The sequence below is a fragment of the Rana temporaria genome, chromosome 10 (assembly GCF_905171775.1).
Source record: "Rana temporaria chromosome 10, aRanTem1.1, whole genome shotgun sequence".
Lineage (NCBI taxonomy): Eukaryota > Metazoa > Chordata > Amphibia > Anura > Ranidae > Rana > Rana temporaria.
Window position 1 is genome coordinate 81112021 of NC_053498.1, and position 23698 is coordinate 81135718.

General features: G+C 43.2%; 1 protein-coding gene across 2 annotated transcripts in view; it reads right to left on the reverse strand.

The window, feature by feature from the left end:
• Positions 1-4949: 4949 nt before the first annotated feature.
• The window catches only part of LOC120915240 (urotensin-2 receptor-like), a 38747-nt gene continuing 19998 nt past the window's right edge, over positions 4950-23698 (reverse strand). Inside the window, exons 1-3 of one of the 2 annotated variants that reach the window (XM_040325585.1) lie at positions 17938-18476; positions 13416-14601; positions 4950-5294 (exon numbers count right to left, since the gene is read on the reverse strand). In XM_040325585.1, the coding sequence (XP_040181519.1) occupies positions 13423-14553 (1131 nt within the window). In that variant the 5' untranslated portion in view covers positions 14554-14601; positions 17938-18476 and the 3' untranslated portion in view covers positions 4950-5294; positions 13416-13422. Of the gene's footprint in view, positions 5295-13415; positions 14602-17937; positions 18477-23698 lie in introns of those variants that run through there. The other variant, XM_040325587.1, reaches the window with a different exon arrangement.

Here is a 23698-nt window from a genome sequence, read left to right on the forward strand (position 1 = left end):
AAGTTACACTGCCTTAAAATTTCTACCCAAGTGCCCGATCCACAAAGCACTTATCTAGAAATTTCCGGCTGTGTAACTTAAATTCCGCCGGCGCAAGGCGTTCCTCTTCAAATGGGGGCGATTCCCATTTAAATTAGGCGCGCTCCCGCGCCGGCCGGACTGCGCATGCTCATGATGTCATTTTCCCGACGTGCATAGCGCAAAATTACGTTACGCCAAGCTTTGTGGATCGCGCCGGGTCAATAAAGTTGCGTCGGGAAAAAAAAAAGATACTGCGAAAAAAAAAAATGTAAAACAAAAAAAAAAACTGGACAGAAGGGTCTGCTTTTACAAGGTGTAAACAGTTTACACTTTGTAAAAGCAGCCCTAATTTTAAGATTGCAAACTAAAACTTACAGAGAAAAAACGAAGCTGAAAAGCTTTGTGGATCTCCGTAAGTGCTAATTTGCATACCCGAGGTGGCATTTCGACGCAAAATGCCCCCAGCGGCGGATGCGGTACTGCATCCTAAGATCCGGCAGTCTAAGTCCCTTACACATGCCGGATCTTCTGTCTATCTCTTGGAAACTGATTCTGTGGATCAGTTCCAAAGATAGAAACAGGGATACGACGGCGTATCAGTAGATACGCCGGCGTATCCCTTTTGAGGATCTGGCCCTTAATCATTACTTTAACCACTTCAGCCCCGAAAGGATTTACCCACTTTCTGACCAGGCCATTTTTTTTTGCTATATGGCACTGCATTATTTTAACTGACAATTGCGCAGTCGTGCAAGGCTGTACCCAAATAAGATTGATGCCCTTTTTTTCCCCACAAATAGAGCTTTATTTTGGTGGTATTTGATCACCTCTGTTATTTTTTGCGCTATAAACAAAAAGAGACCGACAATTATGAAAAAAAACAATATTTTTTACTTTCTGCTATAAAACATACCCAATACAAAAAATAAAAAAGTCGAATTTCTTCATCAATTTAGGCCAATATGTATTCTGCTACATATTTTTGGTAAAAAAAAAAACAATAAGCATATATTGATTGGGTTGCACAAAAGTTATAGCGTCTACAAACTATGGGATAGATTTATGACACTTTTTTTTTTTTTCTAGTAATGGTGGTGATCAGCGATTTTTAGCGGGACTGCGACATTGCAGCGGACAGATCGGACACCTAACTGACATTTTTGACACTTTTTTGGGAACCAGTGACATTATAGTAATTAGTGCTAAAAATATGCACTGTCGTTGTTTTAATGATACTGGCAGGGAAGGGGGTTTAACAGGGGCGAACAAAGGGTTAACTGTGTTCCCTCAGTGTGTTTACTAACTGTATGGGGGTTGGGCTGCTTGGGACAAACCACAGATAGCATAGCAGAAACACAGGATCTCTGTCTGTCTGATTCCCTGTCAGAACGGAGGTCTCCTTGTTTACACAGGCAGATCCTCATTCTATCACTGCGGGGAACGATTGTGGTCGGCCGGCGGACTCACTGATTGGCTCCCCCCGCCGGCCAATGGGCACATGCGCACCCACAGAACTCTGTGTACGAGCCCGACATATAGCTTAGCCATTTCATGCAGCAAAGCCATTTCATGCAGCTGAGCCAACCTGCCCCCCCCCCCCCCCGGAATCAAAAATCTGCAGAGTTGACTGGCGCTATTGCTCTGATGCGATGGCTTCACTCGGCTCCAGCCTTCAGTGAGTTGCTCCCTCCCTACTATGCAGTGCAGAGCCAGAGTGCAGGCTGTCACAGTGAGAATTGAGATATAGATCCGGTGGGCATTGCCCACTCCAGTGGCCTGAAGATTGGAGTGGTGTAAGAAACACTTACGGAGGGGAGGACTGGAGGAGGAGGTCCGAGGAAGCAAGGAGGACTTGTCGCTGCCTATGCCCAAATCACCCTCATCACAGAAAAAAATCCTGAAGTGACCTCAAGTGGCACACTGGACTGGCATGGCATCATACCTTTTAGCAGTGAAGACCCATAGGTAACAACAACTTAGGAGGAGCATATTGGAAAGTAGGAACTAAGTGGAAGCTGTTGCTGTAATTGTGGAAAGATCATATCATCTATCCTGTCCTCCTGTATACAGCTATATACACCCACCTTCCTCCCTGTGTTCCTTCATCATCACTAACTGCAGATACAGTATATATCATCTGTCATGTGTATATATAGCTGTATACAGGACATATGATGTATATCTGCAGCCAGGGATGGACTGGCCATAGGGACTACAGGGAGTTTTTCCCGGTGGGCCGATGGCTCAGTGGGCTGTTTTTTAAAACAGAGATGCTGCTTGGAGGACTTTTTTTTAACGCCCTGGCAGTGCCCCAGTGTGAAAGCACTCGGGCTTTCACACTGGGACTGCAGCGGAAGCGTTTTTCAATCGCTTTACAGGCGCCCAAAAGCACCTAAAAAACGCCTCAGTGTAAAAAGGGGTCCTACACTCACCCCCTCTCTTTTACACTCACTCTCTTTTTCTTACACTCACCCCCTCTCCCTCAACCCTCCCTCTCTCTCTCTCATTCCCCTCTCTCTCACCCTCTCATGATATACAATAATGGATGTAGGGGCCTTTTGGTGGGCGTGATTTTTATTTGAATTAAAGTGGGTCGGTCTGGATGAAGTCCAGGGCCGAATTTTTGTCCCAGTCCAGCCCTGTCTGCAGCCAGTGATGATGGAGGAAGGTCTCTATATACAGGAAGGAAAGTGTGTGTATATATATATATAGCTGTATACAGGACATTTGATGTATATCTGACGTCAGTGATGATGGAGGAAGGTCTCTATATACAGGGAGGAAAGTAGGTGTATATATAGCTGTATACAGGACAGATGATAACTGTCATGGACACACTGCTCATAGTCCTGCAACAGGTCTCGGGTGCATTCCAGCTAACAGGCATCCAGCAGTGAACAGAAATGCGCCAATGCGCAGATTCCGGAGCTCGTGCAAAAGCGCACAGTGAGGGTAAAGCTGCAGATCAAACAGCAAAGGACTGATGCAGCTGGAGCCCCTAAAAAAATGGAAGGTAAAAATATAATTTACAAAGTAATTTACATTTTTACCTTTCATATCTACATTTCATATATACATTTCTACATATTTTTTATACTGTATATGTTTCTGTATACAATTGTTTTTACTCTTTTTCTGACAGCCCTGAGGAAGGGGGAATCTTTTTCTCCCAAAACACGTTTTCTTGAACACTTGTTGCTACTCTCAATAAACAAAATTTACCTCTCGACTTGCATGCTATTGGAGAGCGGGCGCTCCCACCTTTTCTACCTCTGCTAGTACATGTGGAAAGGACCTCAGGCCCGTACTCAAAGGCAGCAACCCAGGCCCCCCAAAAAGGGTTCACCACCTCCTTCCAGTGTAATGGGACAAAAAGCATTGGAATAAAACTCTTCCAATCCACCCCCACTTCACCTAACCATTGACCTACAACCGACTGAGTCAATGCAGCGCGATCTCCAACCCTACAGAAGATGGAACTATTGAGATCAATGGGAATGCACCACAACCACAAGCCAAATGCTTGGCTTGCACTGTAGTTGCGGCACAGTCCCACAATGTAAAATTGCCATTCGGCAATTAACAAAAAGGCATCTGGAGGTGGTAGTGCCTTCTAAACACCTGCTAAGTGCTGCTATACTGCCCTCTGACAATCAGTCCACAGCAAATTTGTATTTCAAAGGGCAGTAAGCATGACCGCCAGTGTGAAAGAGTACTAATGAATAACTAATTCAGATGATACATAGCACTTAGATTAAAGCTGAGAATTTAATATTTTTCTACACAATCACTTTTTTCACTAAATTTTATAAAAGGTTGACAATGAAAACATCAATCCCTATACACAGCCTTGTCTTATTTCAGTTCAGGTTTTCTGCCTGGGAAAGTTATTCCATCAGGGAAGTTCACTTTGTCCCTTTAGGATATCAGATTCTTAAATCCCTACTCTAGCCCAAATTTTTGTTCTTTTTTAGTTGTGGGCAGACCTAGAAAAAAGAAATACTTTTGTCACGCTTTTATTGCGTCCCATTGTACCATTATTGAGATTTCTCCTCACTTCCTGTCTCTGTGACAAGTAATAAGAGGCACACAGCTGTCACTTGGGCAGGATGACACAGAAAGCAATATCAACCTGGCCGAGGTTCTAACCCTTCTCCATTCGACTTTAAAAAAAAAAAGTGTTGTGCAGTCTATGGGCCAGATCCACGTAGCGCGGCGCTTCTTAATGTCCGGCGTAGTGTATCTCAGATACACTACACCGCCTTAACTTACAGCGTATTTCCCGTATCCACAAAGAATTTGCGCTATAAGTTACGCCGGCATAGTGTATCTGTGTCGGCGTAAGGGCGCGCAATTCAAATGGATGAGATGGGGGCGTGTTTTATGTTAATACGTCTTGACCCGACGTAAATGATGTTTTTTTTTAACAGCGCATGCGCCGTCCGTGGGGGTATCCCAGTGCGCATGCTCCAAATTAACCCGCAACAAGCCAATGCTTTCGACGTGAACGTAATTCTACGCAAAGCCCTATTCGCAAATGACTTACGCAAACTACGTTAAATTTTAAAAATTCGACGCAGGAACGACGTCCATACTTAACATTGAGTACGCCTCATATAGCAGGGGTAACTTTACGCCGGAAAAAGCCTCACGGAAACAACGTAAAAAAATGCACCGGCCGGACGTACGTTTGTGGATTCGCTTATCTAGCTAATTTGCATACTCAACGTGGAAAATCGACGGAAGCGCCACCTAGCGGCCAGCGTAAATATGCACCTTAGATGCGACGGCGTACTAAGACGTACGCCAGTCGGATCTAGCCCAGCTTCAGGCGTATCTTGTTTTGTGGATACAGTAACAGTGGTCACCAGTACAAATACACGGATTGAATATCTCCTGTGCGGACACAGACAGTAATAAGAGCTTGATTTTATCCAAAACAAAAATGCTTTATTTCATCCTGAAACCAAGGCCTGCTGAGAGTGGACACGGCTCAGTGTATATTTTTAGGAATATTGAGAGGTAAGAAGGTTTTATTGCAGAAGAAACATAGCACGTCTCCTCTGCAATAAAAGCCTGCCTGCTCGCAAATGTTTTATTATGAGGTAAAGTTCCGCTTTAATATATTTTGTTAGACAGTCACTTTTATGTTGATCTTGAGGTGTTCTTTGTCCCCGCTGGTTGGTTATACAAAGACTGTTTGACTTCCCCGTGTGAAAGATTTACTGTAGAAGATGAATTGCAGAGGCTCAGTCAGTAGTAGGCTGCCGTACCTAAAAGTAGGAAGAAATAAATATTACTGACCAGCTCAAGAACAAAACAATATTGCCTAATCATTTATAGACGTACCAGATATGAAAAAGCCGGCCAAACATCCTTCAAATGGGAAACACGTTGTATGGCATTTAAAATTCTTATAGTTCACAAAACACACTCCACACTATTGACCACTTGCTGACCAGGCCATTTCCGGAACTTTTCGTTTACATTATATATATATAGGGCTAGATTCAGATATGCTACGCCGCCGTAACTTAGTGAGGCTGGGGCTGGATTCACAAAGAACCTGCGCCCTAAGTTACGTCGGCGTAGCGTAAATCTGCCGGCATAAGCGCGCCGAATTCAAATTTTGAAGAGGTGGGCGTGTTTTATGTAAATAAAACATGACCCCACATAAATGACGTCTCTAACGAACGGCGCATGCCCCGTCCGTGAACGTATCCAAGTGCGCATGCTCCTAATCACGTCGCAAATAGTCAATGCTTTCGACGTGAACGTAATTTACGCAAAGCCCTATTCGCAAACGACGCAAAATTCGACGCTGTCCCGACGTCAATACTTAACATTGGATACGCCTCATATAGCAGGAGTAACCTTACGCCGGAAAAAGCCTTACGTAAACGATATGTATATGCTCATTTGCATATTCTACGCTGAAATCAACGAAAGCGCCACCTAGCGGCCAGCGTAAATATGCACCCTAAGATACGACGGCGTAGGAGACTTACGCCGCTCGTATCTTAGCCTAATTTAAGCGTATCTGGTTTCCAGAATACGCTTAAATTTACGACGGCGTAGATTCAGAGTTACGACGGCGTATCTACTGATACGCCGGCGTAACTCTCTCTGAATCTAGCCCATATTTTTTAGCAGAGACCCTAGAGAATAAAATGACGATCATTGCAACATTTTATGTCACGCTGTATTTGCGCAGTGGTCTTTCAAATAAAATTGTTTTGGAGAAAATAAATTTTAATGAACAAAAAAACCCGAAACACTTAAATTAGCCCAATTTTTTTGTATAATGTAAAAGATGTTACACCGAGTAAATAGATACCAAACATGTTATGCTTTAAAATTGCGTATGCTCATGGAATGGAGACAAACTACGGCACTTAAAAATCTCCATAGGCACTTTAAAAATGATTACAGGTCACAAGTTTAGAGTTACTGAGCAGGTCTTTTGCTAAAATGATTGCTCTCGCTTTAATGATCGCGATGATATCTCACATGTGGGGTTTGAACACACACTGTTTACATATGTGGGCGTGACTTACATATGTGTTCGCTTCTGCGCTGCACGGAGGGATTGGACACTTTTTTTTTACTTATTTAATTATTTTTTATTTTTTTACATTCCCTTTATTTTTTTTATTTTTTATCGCTTTTATTCCGATTACAAGGAATGTAAATATCTCTTTAGTTTACCTTTAAAAGCAAAAGAAAAAAAACTTTTTTTTTTTTTTACACTTTGAATAAAAATTCTTTAGGCCCGAGAACTGGATGTGACATCGGAGGTCACTTCGGTCCTCCAAGGGCATAGAGCCAAGTAGGGGCCATCTTACCCTCATGCCACTTCCTGCCTATCCATCCGATGGATCGGATCGTTCCTGGGTTTACCGATGGCTTGGGGGCACCTCTCTCACTGCTTCTAAAAGTGGTCCAGTGGGCTGCCGGAGCCACTTTTATCAGATGCCAAATCACCCACAGTAAAAAATTATTCCGGGGGTTATGACAGCTAGCATCAGATGTGTTCTGACTTGATCTGAAGAAGGGCATAAGCAAGTAAGCCCGAAACGGATATCATTATCCACTTCTGAATATCTTGAATACTTTTTTGATATGTAACCTTTATGACGATATTTGAAAAATAAAGAAACGATTTTAAGTGCAGCAACTTTTTTCATATATATATATACAGTATATACATACACACTCACAAACACTCTATTACCAAAAGTATTGGGACGCCTGCCTTTACACACACATGAACTTTATTGGTATCCCAGTCTTAGTCCGTAGGGTTCAATATTGAGTTGGCCCACCCTTTGCAGCTATAACAGCTTCAACTCTTCTGGGAAGGCTGTCCACAAGGTTCAGGAGTGTGTCTATAGGAATGTTTGATCATTCTTCTAGAAGCACATTTGTGAGGTTAGGCAATGATGTTGCGTGAGAAGGCCTGGCTTGCACTCTAATTCATTCCAAAGGTATTCTAAGGTTGATGTCCAGACTCTGTGCAGGACAGTCAAGTTCCTCCACCTCAAATTTGCTCATCCATGTCTTTATGGACCTTGCTTTGTGCACTGGTGCGCAGTCTTGTTGTAACAGGAAGGGGCCATCCCCAAACTGTTTCCACAAAGTTGGGAGCATGAAATTGTCAAAAATGTAATGGTATGCTGACACCTTAAGAGTTCCTTTCACTGGAACTAAGGAGCCAAGTCCAACCCCTGAAAAACAACCCCACACCACAATCCCCCCTCCACCAGTCGGATCTTGGGGCTTACACTGTCGTATCTTAGGCTGCATATTTACGCTGGCCACTACAGTAGGTGCACGCGATATTGTGTCAATCTCGCTCCCTTTCTCGGCGAGATTGACCACCTACGAGCCCCATCGCGGGAGCCAGCGCCGAGCTGGCTTGCCGCGATAGAGACAAAGCCGTCATAGAAGCGACGGGAGATCCGACTTGGATTCCCGCCAATTCTACACGTGTGCGGCGTTTGTTATGAATCCTGAGGGGGAAGTCCCCGCCGGATTTTAAATAAAAATCCGGCATGGGTTCCCCCCTCAGGAGCATACCGGGCCCTTAGGTCTGTTATGGGTTGTAAGGAGAGCCCCCCTACGCCGAAAAAACGGCGTAGGGGGTCCCCCTACAATCCATACCAGACCCGTATCCAAAGCACGCTACCCGGCCGGTCAGGAAAGGAGTGGGGACGAGCGAGCGCCCCCCCTCCTGAGCTGTACCAGGCTGCATGCCCTCAACATGGGGGGGTTGGGTGCTCTGGGGCAGGGGGGCGCACTGCGGGGCCCCCCCACCCCAGAGCACCCTGTCCCCATGTTGATGAGGACAGGGCCCCTTCCCGACAACCCTGGCCGTTGGTTGTCGGGGTATGCGGGCGGGAGGCTTATCGGAATCTGGGAGCCCCCTTTAATAAGGGGGCCCCCAGATACCGGCCCCCCACCCTAAGTGAATGGATATGGGGTACATCGTACCCCTACGTGGGTAGGTATCACATGGGTAGGTACAGAGCATGATGGGACTGTGAGGCCTATATAGGTCCGATGCAAGCCGCGCACCCGTCATTTCAGCGAGAAGAGCCGGCGTGTCAACATCGGGAGAAGAGAAGAAGATGACGTCACAGCCCGGAAGAAGAAGAATACGTCACAGCACGGAAGAAGAAGATAGACGTTCAGCGCTGAAGGAGAAGGCACCGGACAGCTGGAGGAAGAACCGGGGTGCGCCGAGTCAACAGCGGAGAGCGGCGAACATAGCAGAAGACCCCCGGAGAGTGAAGAAGACCCCCCGGATAGCCGAAGAAGACCCCCCCGGATAGCCCGAAGAAGACCCCCCCGGATAGCGGAAGAAGAAGCACACCACCCCCCGCCGAAGACGTCGGAGGAAACCCAGCGGGGACTTCCCCCTCAGGATTCATAACAAACGCCGCACACGTGTAGAATTGGCGGGAATCCAAGTCGGATCTCCCGTCGCTTCTATGACGCGCTTGCTGGAATGTGCTGTCACCATTCAAGCGAGTGCGAGATGTCGGCACCCTGTCGCCGAGAATCAGCGCGATGCTGTCGTGCTAAAAACACATTCTCGGCGGCAGGTACTGTAGGTGACGTTTCGGTCGATTTACGCAAGGAATATGCTAATTAGGTAGATACGCCGATTCACAAACGTACGTACGCCCGGCGCTATTTTGTTACGTCGTTTACGTTAGGCTTTTTCGGCGTAAGGTTGCTCCTGCTCTTATGAGGCGTACGCAATGTTACGTATGGACGTCGTTCCCACGCCAAATTTTGAAATTTGTATGTTGTTTGCGTAAGTCGTTCGCGAATAGGGCTGTACATAATTTACGTTCACGTCTAAAGCATTGACGATTTGCGGCGGAATTTCGAGCATGCGCACTGGGATTTTTTCACGAACGGCGCATGCGCCGTTCACAAAAAACGTAAAATACGCAGGGTGATGTTAAATTTAAATAAAACACGCCCACAACATCCCCATTTGAATTAGGCGGGCTTACGCCGGCCCACATACGTTACGCCGCCGTAACTTAGGGCGCAAGTTCTTTCTGAATATGGAACTTGCGCCCAAATTTACGGCGGCGTAACGTATCTGAGATACGTTACGCCAGCAGAAAGATCCGCTGATCTTTCTGAATCCAGCCCATTGTGTTTTTTTTCAAAATTTTCTGTCTTTTTTTGTTTATAGCGCAAAAAATAAAAATCGCAGAGATGATCAAATACCACCAAAAGAAAGCTCTATTTGTGGGAATAAAATGATACAAATATAATTTGGGTACAGCGTTGTATGACCGTATGTCATTCAAAATGCGTCAGCGCTGAAAGCTGAAAATTGGTCTGGGCAGGAAGGGGGTTTAAGTGCCCAGTAATGAAGTGGTTAATCACGTATAGCGGTTTTCTTCTAGTTTCACATCAGCATAGAAGATAAACTAAAAAAAAATGTTTTACCAAAATGAAAAGGAGGACTTGTTCCAAGCCCACTACCCCAGGCACAGGTGATTGATGGAGAGACTCTATTCCTTTTGTCATCAGCGCTGATGCATGAGTACTGTTGTGAAGAAAGTCAAAACCCTAGAGACAGCATGCTGCTTGCTTTATAGGCAGAGATACTGTTGAACTCGGCCTTCCCTCATGAGGAGACTGCGGAGAACGGAGATGGCTACAGGGTATTTGTGTTATAGAGAGTCTGCCAGCTCTTCTCAGTAGCTCTTTCTACAACAGGATTTATTACAATGAAACGTACGTGGTATGTTTTGTTTGATGCTGCTGCTCTCATTCTTCTTCCATAAGCACTAGGTCATCAATGACTTATGGTATACGGCCCAGAAGAACAATCGACCCACCAATAGACAAATGAGGAATATCTCAACCATCCAAACCCAGTGCATCTCAGCAACATTAATGTTATTCTAGAATTGCCATAATCAGGTTAATAATATAGTAAGTAAATGTATTTCCCTATATTCTAAACAGTCATAACAGTTAGGCCCCTTTCACACCAGTAAACCGATCAGACACTCCAGTCTCCTCTATGGAGTGGCGGGTGTCAATGGACATGTGTCTGTTGACACCCACCGACATCCGATCCCTTTCCCATCTGTCTGGTGGATCAGATAAGATGGCAGTCAGGTGTAAAGAGACAGGCAGCCCATTTACATTGGACTGCCTATAGAGGAGAGTGGACTGTGTCCGCTCTGCATAAGCGGAGCAGACACGGACCAGCCATCCACCTGCTCAGAGGGCATCAGCAGACTTCAATGGAGCCTTCCACATGTGGAAGGGGCCTCATGCCCCGTACACACGATCGGAACTTCCGTCGGGATAAACTCAGATGGAATTCTGTTCAAGCTGTCTTGCATACACACTGTCACACCAAATTCCGACCGTCCAAAACGTGGTAACGTATAACACTACGACGAGCCTAGAAAAGTTCAATGCTTCCGAGCATGCGTCGACTTGATTCTGAGCATGCGTGTTTTTTTTCTCCATCGGAGTTCCACACAGACAATTGGAATTTGCGATAGAATTTTTTTTCATCGAAAAAAAAAAAGAACATGTTCTCTTTCTAAGTCCGGCGGAATTTACGATGGAAAAAATCAGATGGGGCACACACACGGTCGGAATACCTGATGAAAATATTCCGTCTGACTTTTTTCATCGGAAATTCCGATTGTGTGTACAAGGCATTAGAGATTATTTTGTCTTATCTCACATACTGACCTGTTTTCAATGCAAACTGCAAAATATGGTAAACCCTCTCCTCTTAGGGTGCACTCACAATGGACATGGTTGAGCTGAACCATGCCTGAGTTTGCCTGCCCTCCATAAGCAAATATTCCCCGGCACACTTACATCACCTCTGCCAACCAGACCACAGTGATCTCTGCTTCTGTGATCAGTGATCTTTGGAGAGTTCTGTGCTCAGGCAAGGTAAGCACTCACACTAAAGAGAACTGTACTGAACCACAAGTTAACCATGCCTAGGTCCATCATTTCCTTCCGGTCTCGGGTAATGTTTGGAGCACTCACGCCACACAAACAAACCAGACCAAGGAGGTGACCCATGCCCAGGCACAGTTAAGACAGCCAGTGTAAGTGCACTCTTAGACCTTGGACTTTCTGTCAAGCATATTCAGTAATATAGGGTGGCTGGCAAGCCCTGGTATAATGTAATGGATTGTGTAAAAATAGGGGCCATCAACAAACAGAGCATGTACTTCCAGAGGTACTTTTGACAGATTCAGTATTGTTACCTACTTTTCAAATTAAACTTGTTTTACTAGATTGAAAGTTTAACAAAAATAACATTTTATACAAAACAAAGTGGAATTGTTATATTTACTTATTTTATATTGTTAGATTTACCCTGTCCAAATCATGCCGCAAAATTTCTAGAACACGCCCCTTTTTAACTAATGACTCCACCAAGCTAATTCACTCTCTGGTTATCTCTCTCCTTGACTTCTGCAACTTCCTCCTCATTGGATTATCTTTACATAGACTACCCCCCCTTCAGTCCATAATGAGAGCCGCTGCAAGACTCATCCACCTTACCAACCATTCAGTGTCCTCCACCCCTCTCTGTCAATCCCTCCACTGGCTTCCACTCACCCAACGAATAAAATTCAAAGTACCAACAATAATTTTCAAAGCCATTCATAAATCTGCCCCCAGCTACATCATTAACCTAGTCCCAAAATACCAACCAAGCCATTCTCTTTGGTCATCCCAAGACCTCCTGCTCTCTAGCTCCCTTGTCACCTCCTTCCATGCTCGCCTCCAGGATTTCTCCAAAGCTTCTTTCAACCTTTGGAACTCCCTACCCCAATCTGTCCAACTGCCCCCTAATCTATCCATCTTTAGATGATCCCTGAAAACCCTTCTCTTTAAAGAAGCCTCATCCCCCACAGCTTTTTGTTTACCTTTTGTATCAATTGACCCTCCCTTTTAGAATGTAAGCTCAAATGAGCAGGGCCCTCTGATTCCTCTTGCACCAAATTGTAATGCACCTGTAATGTCTGCCTTCATTTTGTTACACGCTGCAAAAGCTGTTATAAATCCTGCATAACAATATTAATAATACTGTATATACTCGAGTATAAGCTAAGTTTTTCAGCACAATTTTTGGTGCTGAAAATGCCCCCTCGGGTTATACTCAAGTCACCTTTTTGCGCCTGATCTCCCAGACGTTGGAGACCCAGTACCAAACATGGCACACATATAGCCCCACTCTTCCTATACAAGCAAAGTTTGTTGTCCGAGGAACCTACGGCCGGGGAGCACCGATTTTTCAAAGTCAGGCACCCCTTCCATAGACTCCAATGTTAAACAGTAATTTCTCTGGTAACTTTGGGGACCCGGTACCGGCCGTCCATATGTCCCTTGGACCCGAAACTTGGCACACATATAGCCCCAGTTCTCTTCTATAAGTGTGCTGTCTAGGGAAACCTACGGCCTGGGAGCACAGATTTTTCAAATCCGGGCACCCCTTCTATATACTCCGATGTTAAACGTAAGTCGAGTCATGGACACAGTGAGGCATGGACACAGTGAGGCATGGGCACAGTGAGGCATGGGCACAGTGAGGCATGGGCACAGTGAGGCAAAGTGAGGCACAATGAGGCATGCAGATGGACACCCTAGGCTTATACTTGAGTCAATACGTTTTTTTGTGGTAAAATTAGGTGCCTCAGCTTATATTCGGGTCGGCTTATACTCGAGTATATACGGTAATAATTTTAAAAGCTCAAAAGCTTACTTGGAAAGAATTGAGACATTTAGATGAGGTAGAGATAAAGATACATCCTTAGGGGTACTTGGTAAGTAGTTGTCTACAATACATTACAAAATACATTGAAAAACCTTACCTCTTGTTCAAACTGAATGCTGTGTTTTTACTGCCAACTTTGCATTGCTTAAGGTAACAGTCTCTGTACCCTGGTTGCTTCCTCCGGACAAGGATCTTTTGGCAGGATTGTCCGGGTAGCCTGTTCCACCCTTAAGGCTCAGGGATCCGAGTCCTCCCCTTTGCCTATTGCGAAGATATTCCTTGTAATTTCTGCTTAGTAAAGTATACAGAAAGGGGTTGATGCAGCTGTTGCCGTAGGTAAGACAAGTCACCAGAGTATTTACATAGATCTCAGTTTGAACAGATAACCTCAGCTCCTCGTTACTGTAGAGAGGTACTAGCTGCCAAATCCAGAATGGGAGGAAGCAAGCCCAGAAAGCAAGCACAATAATGAAGATCATCAGTATCACTTTTTGCTTTGGAGATCTTGGCAGCTCCTTATTTAGAAGGCTTTTGGTTTGAGATATCCAATAAGCTCTTGCCAGTTTGGTATATAAATAGCCAATAATTACCCCAGGAGCAAGGATGCTTGTAGTGAATAGCACTGTAAGATATATCTTATATTGTTCATCGCTCCACGTGGGGGTACATAAATTCCGGACTGTACCATTGTCAAGAATCCTTTCTTCTTGATGTATCATCAGCATCATGGGTAATGTCAAAAGGAAAGATAACACCCAGATTGCAAATGCCAGGCTTTTGCGGTATCTCTTTGACCCTCGAACAGTATTAAAAGGTTTACTCACTGCAATATATCTCTCAGTGCTCATTACTGTTAAGATGAAAATGCTGGCATGCATGGTCAGAAGGTCCAGGCTCAACAGAACCCTACAGCCAGCCTCTCCAAAGTACCAGTCCTTTACAAAGCTGTTGTGGACAATAAATGGGATGGTTGAAAGATATAACAAATCAGCCAAAGCCAAATTAAGTATGTGGATGTACATCGATGTGAATGTTGTCACTGAGATACAAATTACCACTAGAGTATAAAAGTTGCCAACCACACCAGCAACACACATTAAGGACAGCAAGATGCCAATTACTGATGTTCCGATCAAATCATTGTTAGATATATCTAAGAAAGTTTCTTGGTTTGTATTATTGCTGGAAGTATTTCTAAAATTGTAATCCGGGTAAATCTGATCTAACAATTCCATGGTCTTGTATTATCTTGATATATAAGACTCCTGCAGGTGCCGGGTGTACTGTAGTAAAAATAGAGAAGATCTGATATTCACAATGATCGTGTTACCATTCCAAACAGTCAGACAGGAAGAATGTATAAAGAGACCCTGTCACCAACTTAATAATTGCAATTAAAAGCACAGAAAAATCAAGTATTTTAAACACTTGCTTGCAGTGTTTTTTCTTTCCATTAAAGATGATGTTTTATGCGCTTGCAATGTGGTATTGAACTTGCTACAAACTTTGACTGCTGCAGGAAAAGTCAATTCTCTAGCACTGCCCTTTCCCTCCTTGGATGTCATAACCCTCTCCTCTTCTGGGGGTGTACTCTGTCCTGGCCTAGTGCTCTGCACTTCCCTTTACGTATCTTCTTTACATTTTATGTAGCTGCAGAGGGAGGAGTAAAGGGATCACTTGAGTGACCACTATAAGTATGCTGGGGCTACTAACCCCCCATCCATAGGTGTGCGCAGCCGATTGCATTAGGGTGTGCACCCCAAAGCTCCAACAGATATGCGTTTGACATATTTACCAGCCTCTTCCCTGATGTCCATCCTGAAACACAGGGAGGAAGGGGGAGCAAGGGAGCACATGATGGACCTGGGCAACAAAAGGAAGAGGAACAGGGAAAGGAAGGGTGGCGAGGTGGCATATATTAGTACCGATCCCCTATATTTTCCTTCTGTGGAAGTTGAATGTTGACAAAAGGGAGAGGAGGAGAAGCCTACTTTCAGCTGCTGCAGGAGGAAAATACAGATCAGTTCCACTAAATTCCACCCCCGCTACCTCTCCTGTCCGGGTTCTGAGGGTCGGCAAGGAAGGATTGCCAGGTTGCCAACTCCAGGATTAGGGTGTGCCCAGGCACACCTGGCACACCCCTTGCGCACGCCTATCCAAGATAGTGGCAGCCAGCAGCATTTCTGGGCTTTTAGACATCTACACAAGGGACACTTTTACATTTAAATTACATGTCTAAAATACTTTAAATGTTGGCTGTATACTCCAGACTTGTGCTCCTTGTGTACTACATCTAGTAAAGAGTAGACCCCTATAAATGCCTATTAGTGTTCCTCTTAGGGAGAACTCAGTAGGATGCATTGTGCTGTCACTACACCTTGTACTTGTTCTTGGTTGATTTTATTTAGCCTTCAAATGTAATACTAATGCTATATGTTATCATTTCAAATATCTATATATTTTGTACCTGAAGCCTTGTATGACAGTATTTGTACTTTGGAAACTCTCGATAAAAGCTTTCCGATTACAAAAAAAAAATACTTTAAATGTTCACATAAAAGGTGTGTAAAGGTTGTTGTTTAAATAAATGTGGTCTAGTGCCAGGGTCTCTTTAACTAAAACGTATTTTTGAAGGTGTTTATGTTTCATAATAAAAATACATTGATGACCAGCTTAATATATATATATATATATATATATATATATATATATATATATATATATATATATATATATATATATATATATATTGAAATAGTTGTATAGGATAGAGATGCTAGTCTTTAGAAATGTATCATTTTGTATAAAAAATTATGCCTTTTGACCATGGAATAAAAACATATATTTTATGTTTTCATTTGTGTCAAAAGATTATTTATGTCTGTGCTAAATTATTAAAAACGTATTACATTCAGTATACAGCTACAACTAAAACCTAGTAAAAAAAAAACAGTATTGCCTAAAGCCCCGAACACACGACCGGTTTTCTTGCCAGGAAAACTGCGGGAGAACTTTTGGCCGGGAAAACCGAAAGTGTGTATGCTTCCTCGCAGTTTTCCCGACAGGAAAACTACCAGGAATCCCAGCGGGAAAATAGAGAACCTGCTCTCTATTTTCCCACCGGGATTCCCGGTGGTTTTAAACCCGGCAGTTTTCCTATGGGCAAACACTGCGAGGGAGCATACACATGGCCGGGATTCCCTGCCAAAGCTCTCCCCACAGTTTTCCCGAAGGGAAACCCAGCCGTGTGTACACAGGGAAACTTACCGAGCAGGTTCTCGGTTTTCCCGTCAGGATTCCCAGCGGACCCTATTATTTCGCCGGGAATCCCGTTTGTGTGTACAGGGCTTAAGAGCAGCCATTAATCTCACCACATACAGTACCTCCCATTTTACTGGAGGCCCACCAAAATGCTTCTAGAGTCTCCCAAAGATATTGGCATGCCTTTCCATCCCATATACTACTGTACATGACAGTGTCCTGAGCTTTCAATACGTGGCTGACAGCTGCTTCATCTTTTCAAAGATCAGTGCATGGGCAATGCAGGGAACTTTGAATACAGGGATCAATGCAGGGGTGCTCAGGGACAGCCATTAAGATGGGAGTCATGTACTGACACCTATCAAAGTGACATTTTTTTTTTTACAATTTAACAGTAATATTGTTCAACCATTTAGCTCAAATGATAGCAGCATGGCATCATTAGGTCCAAAACTGTATTCACTTATCATATTCTACATTTAGCAATGCAGACGTATTATTATTATTACATTTATATTTCAGAAAATAATACATTACAGAAACATTCCGTCTCTTACTAGAATGTATAATTCTAATACATATTAATATACAAATTCATTTTTTTAGCATAGTCTGCAAATTAAACCTTCTAAATCATCTCCTAAATGTGTATTACTTAACTAAAAATTATTGCATCCAGTAATGTACTGTCTTTGATAGTACCTGTTTTTCTTTCAAATAAAAAGTTTGTAAGAGATTACACTATACTGCAGATGGTTGACATCAATCTTTATACTTTTTTTTTTTTTTCAAACCAACATGTTCACCATATAATTTACTACAGTTTATATTCCCCTTTTGCCTGCAGAGTAGCCAAGTATCTTTCCTTTTACGGACGCAGGCTGTATTACATATCATAAAATGTGACAAGGGCCAATAAAAAATACAATACGCAGCCAAGCATAATTTATAGAAAAATTAGCCATTATCCATTTTACCTACAGCAGCTCTTCTTTCCAAAATCAAGTTCAGTTTGGGAGAAAATAAAATGGCAATGATACAAAAGTTTGTAATTTTTTTCAGAAAATGTATTTTCCCCAAAAATGTAATAAATTAATTTAAAAAATGATTATATATATATATAAGCTTTGATTCTAGTTTTAACAGTACAAATGAGTAACTGGTGCTGATAAGTGTATTAACAACTTACACCAGATATTCAAAGATCTAGGTTATAATGTAAACTACCTTAGACATAAAGGTACTTTAGATATATGTACATACAATCAAAAAATAAACAAAACAACAAAAAAAATGTTGCCCCAAATTAGATGTGTCTTTGAATCCAATGGTAATATTTCAAAACAATAATGACTCACCTGACTGATGTACAAAAAAGGTGTGTGCAAATGGGGTGGTAAAAATGTTCAATCACAAATTATATTCTGGGTCAAGCTTGGATTGCTCAGACGGACCCCATCGGTCAAAGTGAAAGGTAGAAAGAACACGCTGTTCATTTTCTCTGGGTCACTTCTGGAAAAAAAATAAAACCTTCCTAGGAAGTTCGGTTGGCACCCAGACTGATCTCTTCAGCCCGCTAGCGAGGAAGACCAGTCAATCCATTTTAATATTATTGGTTGGGATTGGATGTTATAAAGTTTTTTTCTTCTTTCCAAGTAAATCACTTGCTCTTCCAGAGTGTCTGTCCATGGACCAAATAAGCCACTGTGAAACATTACCGGAATCATCTGTCAGGTTTTGCTCTTTCTTTTTGTGGCTTGTATGTGAATTCTCATATGTTAACATTCCATGCACCCTGCTAATATTGGTATGTCAAACCTCTTTTCCAAGTCTTCCATTCTGCTCACTAATAATATACCGTTCTCTCAGCTGCTCTTTATGTTAAAACTGTGTCTTCTTTGTAGTTTACCTTCAGACTACATTGCACACAGCTCTGTTTTTTTCCCATTTTATACTCTACTGATGAGTTATTCAGTCTATTTTTTCATACAGTTAAGTTGACTGGTGAGCACAATGGCCCTCACTAGAAAGGGGATTATGATTATTGGCACAGATCTTCTGTTTAAATCATATTTATTAACCTTAAAAAGATACTACAGCACAAATCTTGTTTTAAAATGTTTAATTTACTTAAAGGATATGTGAACCCTCACCTTGTAAAACAACCCATTCAGTTTAAAATAGAAATGCAAGGCAAATTGTTTGAGTGTGTGTGTGTGTGTGTGTGTCTATCTATCTATCTATATATATACAGTGGAACCTTGGATTACGAGCATAACCCGTTCCAGGAGAATGCTCGTAATCCAAAGTACTCGCATACAGGGCCGGATTTGCTCTCCCTGCCGCCCCAAGGCCAGGTTCCGCAATGAACCCCTCCCCGCCAACCAAACTACCCCCACCCCCCAAATAAACAGAGAATGGCAACCGGATGGCAGGGGCGGCACGGTTAGTTCAAATATTTTTTGGTTTCTTTTTTTTTTACTTTTTAATCACTTTTTTATTTTTATTTATTTGTAGCTTGTCATTTACTCTTTCTTATTATTGTATAATTTTCTTATTATTTTTAATATTATTTTTCTTATTCTTTACCTTTTAATTACTTTTTTATTTTATTAATTTAATTATTATTTCTTAGTATTTCCCCCACACTACATTTAGACCTGCTAGAAAGCAACTTACCGCCATTAACTATATGTTCCGGGCGACTCCATGCTGCTGCCGCCCCTTGGCACCCTGCCGCCCCGAGGCCTGGCCTTGGTGGCCTTGTGGGAAATCCGGGCCTGCTCGCATATCAAAGCGAGTTTCCCCATTGAAGTCAATGGAAACAAAGATTATTTGTTCCACATTGACTTCAATGGCATACAATACCACATGCGGGCAGAGGCGGGGGGCGCTAGAAAGGCCCGAGGACAGTTTGGCTGACCTGGGCAAACTTCAGAAAGACTTTGTTCACAAGCCTTTCTGAGGTTTGCCGAGGTCAGCCGAACTGTCCTCGGGCCTTTCTGGCCCGTTTCTGAACGGCGACGATCGGCGCCATTCAGCTCCGGCGCCCCCACCTCAGGCTAAACGCGGCACTGCACACCGCTTTGGCCTGAATCCTGCTCGTATTGCAAGAAAACACTCGCAAACCGAGTTAGGAAAATAATGGTGGCCACACAAAATATTGAAACTTTGGGCCCAATTTGGACAATTTAACTTAGGGGTGTACTCACTTTTGTTGCCAGCAGTTTAGACATTAATGGCTGTGTGTTGAGTTATTTTGAGGGGACAGCAAATTTACACTGTTAGTGCTGGTTCACACAGGGGCAACCCGTCTTACAGCGCAACTTTGCAAGGCGACTTCAGCGTGACTTGGAGCAACTTACAAAGCGACTTAAAGTTGCCTCTAGGACAGGAGACTTTGGCTGTGGCCAATCACAGAATAATCAGCTCTGTGGGAGGGAGGGGTTTGCCTGAGGAAACTATTTTCTTTTCCTTTAAAGTTGCTTCAGTTAAGATGTGATCCGACTTTGGAGGCAACTTCCATTGAAATCAATGGGTCGGAGCGACTTCAGTAGTGTACATTAAGACGGCTCTCATTCACTTCAATTGAATTTCTCATGTTGTGTGACTTGGGGCGACACAAGTCGGATCCCAAGTCGCGGTAGTGTTAACCGCCACTTATACAAGCTGTACCCTCACTACTTTACATTGTAACAAAGTGTAATTTCTTCAGTAATATCACATGAAAACATATAATAAAATATTTACAAAAATGTGAGGGGTGCTCACTCTTGTGAGATACTGTGTATGTGTATATGTATGTATGTATATATATATATATATATATATATATATATATATATATATATATATATATATATATATATATATATATACACACACACACACACACACACACACACACACACACACACACAATATTATGCCAAAAGTATTGGGACGCCTACCATTACACACACATGAACTTTAATGACATTCCAGTCTTAGTCCGTAGGGTTCAATATTGAGTTGACCCATCCTTTACAGCTATAACAGCTTCAACTCTTCTAGGAAGGCTATCCACAAGGTTTAGTGTGTCTAAGGGAATGTTTGACCATTCTTCCAGAAGTGCATTTGTGAGGTCAGGCAAGGATGTCAGACAAGAAGGCAGCGGTGTATTTAGGTTTTGTGTTGCCCTAGACCTGACTAAACTCGTGCAACCCCTAATTTAAATATGATCCACCCCTTCCAGTCAAAGTCACACCACTTCCTGTTTAAGACCTGCCCTGAAGTTTTCCAGTGGGGACACTAGTTCTGAGGGCCTTGGGGGGGGGGCGTTCCCTTAATCTGCAGAGATTTCCTCTCACTTCCTGTATGGCTATGGGGCAGGAAATAAAGAGAAATGAACGGATGGCAAATATGGCTATCACCATCCCTTACTCTATCCAAAATGGAAAAACAAGTGTTGCCTATAGTTCTACTTTAAGCACAAATTTCTGATACATTTATGGAGGACTAAGAGGATATAACCATGCCAGTGGTGCAGCAGAAAACATATAGCACAGCGATGAAGGTATGTGGTCCAGGCAGTGAGCAAAGGAAGGATTGAGGGCAGAAATAAATAAATCCATCTGTTTATTTTTCTCATCAGCAATCAACAGAAATAAAATTAGGATTCCCTAATATGTACAACTGACACAAGCAAAGGATTGCAGGAGAGTCCTACTACCTACCTGCCAGGTATAGGTGACCATGTCAGTGTGCCTTGTGTATGCACCATCCCTATCATACAGGCAGCAGTGCGGCCGCTTTATGGGGGCACCAGATTGATTTGTCTTGCAGGCCCAGTCCACCTCATAAGACTGGCACTGCACTAAAAGTATAGCGCAAGCCGGCAGGGACTCTATGGCCTATGGTCTAGGCACCTCGGCACATGCTCATGTGTGTATAAATACCCAAAAGTTTCATTATGAGGGAGCAACTACAGACCACCAAGGCTCTGAGGAAAGGGGTACGCCCCTGAAACGCGTCAGCCATACCACCGGTCAGATACTACTTGATCCGTGTTGTCACCGTGTTCTTCTGGCGTTGCTGCGTACCAGTTGTACTGTTTGTCAAAGCGCGTTTTACAACTAATTTTGTGAGTATAACCATTTTTTTAATATATATAATAAAACCTTTTTATACGGTATCACACTAGGTCGGTGCGCCCTCCTTTCTTTTCTCTTTTTTAGCCTTATGAATTTCCATGATTCTGAGGAGGGCTGCAAGACCGTTGAACATACCCTGTAATTGAACCACGTTACCCTATAGCAGGAAATACCAGAGCGCAGGAGAATTTTCTGTGGCCTAGGCCAAGATACAGCGTTGCAAGAAGGTCTGGCTGGCAGTCTCCACTCTAATTCATCCCTAAGGTGTTCTATCGGGGTGAGGTCATGGACCTTGTTTGTGCACTGGTGTTTAGTCATTTTGGAGCAGGAAGGGGCCATCCCCAAACTGTTCCCACAAAGTTGGAAGCATGAAATTGTCCAAAATGTCTTGGTATGCTGATGCCTTAGGAGACCAAGCCCAACCCCTGAAAAACAACCTCAAACCATACTCCCCCTCAACTAAATGATTTGGACCAGTGCACAAAGAAAAGGTCCATAAAGCCATGGATGAGCGAGTTTGAGGTGGAGGATCTTAACTGGCCTGACCCCAACCTAATAGAACACCTTTTGGATGAATTTGAGTGGAGACTGCAAGCCAGGCCTTCTCGTTCAACATCAGTGCCTCTGCACACTGCACACTGCACACCTGGTAGTGACATCAGGGTAAGTCAGTTAGTGACCCTCCCAACCAGTCTCAGTTAGCACCACACTAGCACAGTCACACTATAGGTCGCTGATCAGCTCCATTACAGTATAGGGTCTATAGCTGCATACATTTCAGTATATATGGTGCTCAGGTGGTTAATCAGAATTTATTGCAAAGTTTTTATCCATAAACACTTACAGGAGTCAAAAGAAAAGAGATCCGACCAAGGTCTCAATGCATCCTATGTTTAGACCCATAGACATATCATACAGATAGTAATCTCAATTTTTAAACATCAATTATTTGTTCCTGTTGGGGTCTAAAGAAAGAAGGCATTGGAGAAGTGGGGAGCTGACTTGGAAGTATTTAAATAAGAGAGGGGGAGGGAAAACAAAAATACTCATAATATATAAGCACACCTATAGCACAATTAAGATGATTAACTATTGAAGACAGAAATTTTGCCCTAAAACGTCCAATGCTGAGACTGTTGAGAAGAGATAAAGAAAAGCCTGTAGCAAAAAGAAAAGAAGAAATAATTGCAGGTCTACATGAAATGGGACCCTGTAGGTTGGGCTAGTGAGGGTGAAATTATTTATTGAAGTTAACTTGAGCTCACAGGTTATTGGTCAGAGTGGTGGGAGGGGGAGGCAGTGCAGAGAGGAGGTCAGAGGTACAGACTTCCTGTCAGCACACAGGATAGGAAAAGCTCCCGCCCGCCTGCCCTGAATATTTGAAATTGGTTGCATGGAAAATTGATAATGTTGGTTTGTTTTTCTGTTTGTTGTTTTCTTTTTGTGTTTCATTTTCTTTTAGGAAGGCGGTTGGGTCTTTGGAGGCATTTGGAAGTAAAATTATGGAATTAAATGTTTGGGACACATCTGAGGTATGGGTCCCCGGTGAATGCCAGTTACGTGGTTAACTGGGAGTTTATGGTTGGGACACATCTGAGGTATGAGTCACCGGTGAATGGGAGTTACGTGGTTAACTGGGAGTTTATGTGGGGAAATTTTTTTTTTGTCTCTGCTCTCCACCTCCTCTCCCCTCTCTCAGACAGGCAGGGAAACAGAAAAAAAGATATACAGCAGCGAATAGTTGAGGCGTTTTTTCATGAAAATAAGGGATAGCAGGCCCATTAAAAGGTAATAACATATAATGTTAGAGGCCTAAATTCACCCCAGAAGAGAGGCCGTCTCTGGCAAGAGTTACGCCATTATGCTATAGATGTGGCCTTTCTACAGGAAACACATTTCCTGAAAGGGGCTACACCAAATATGCCCTTACACATATTTAACCAGTGGTTCCATGCGCCGTCCCCGATCGCAAGGGCAAGGGGAGTGT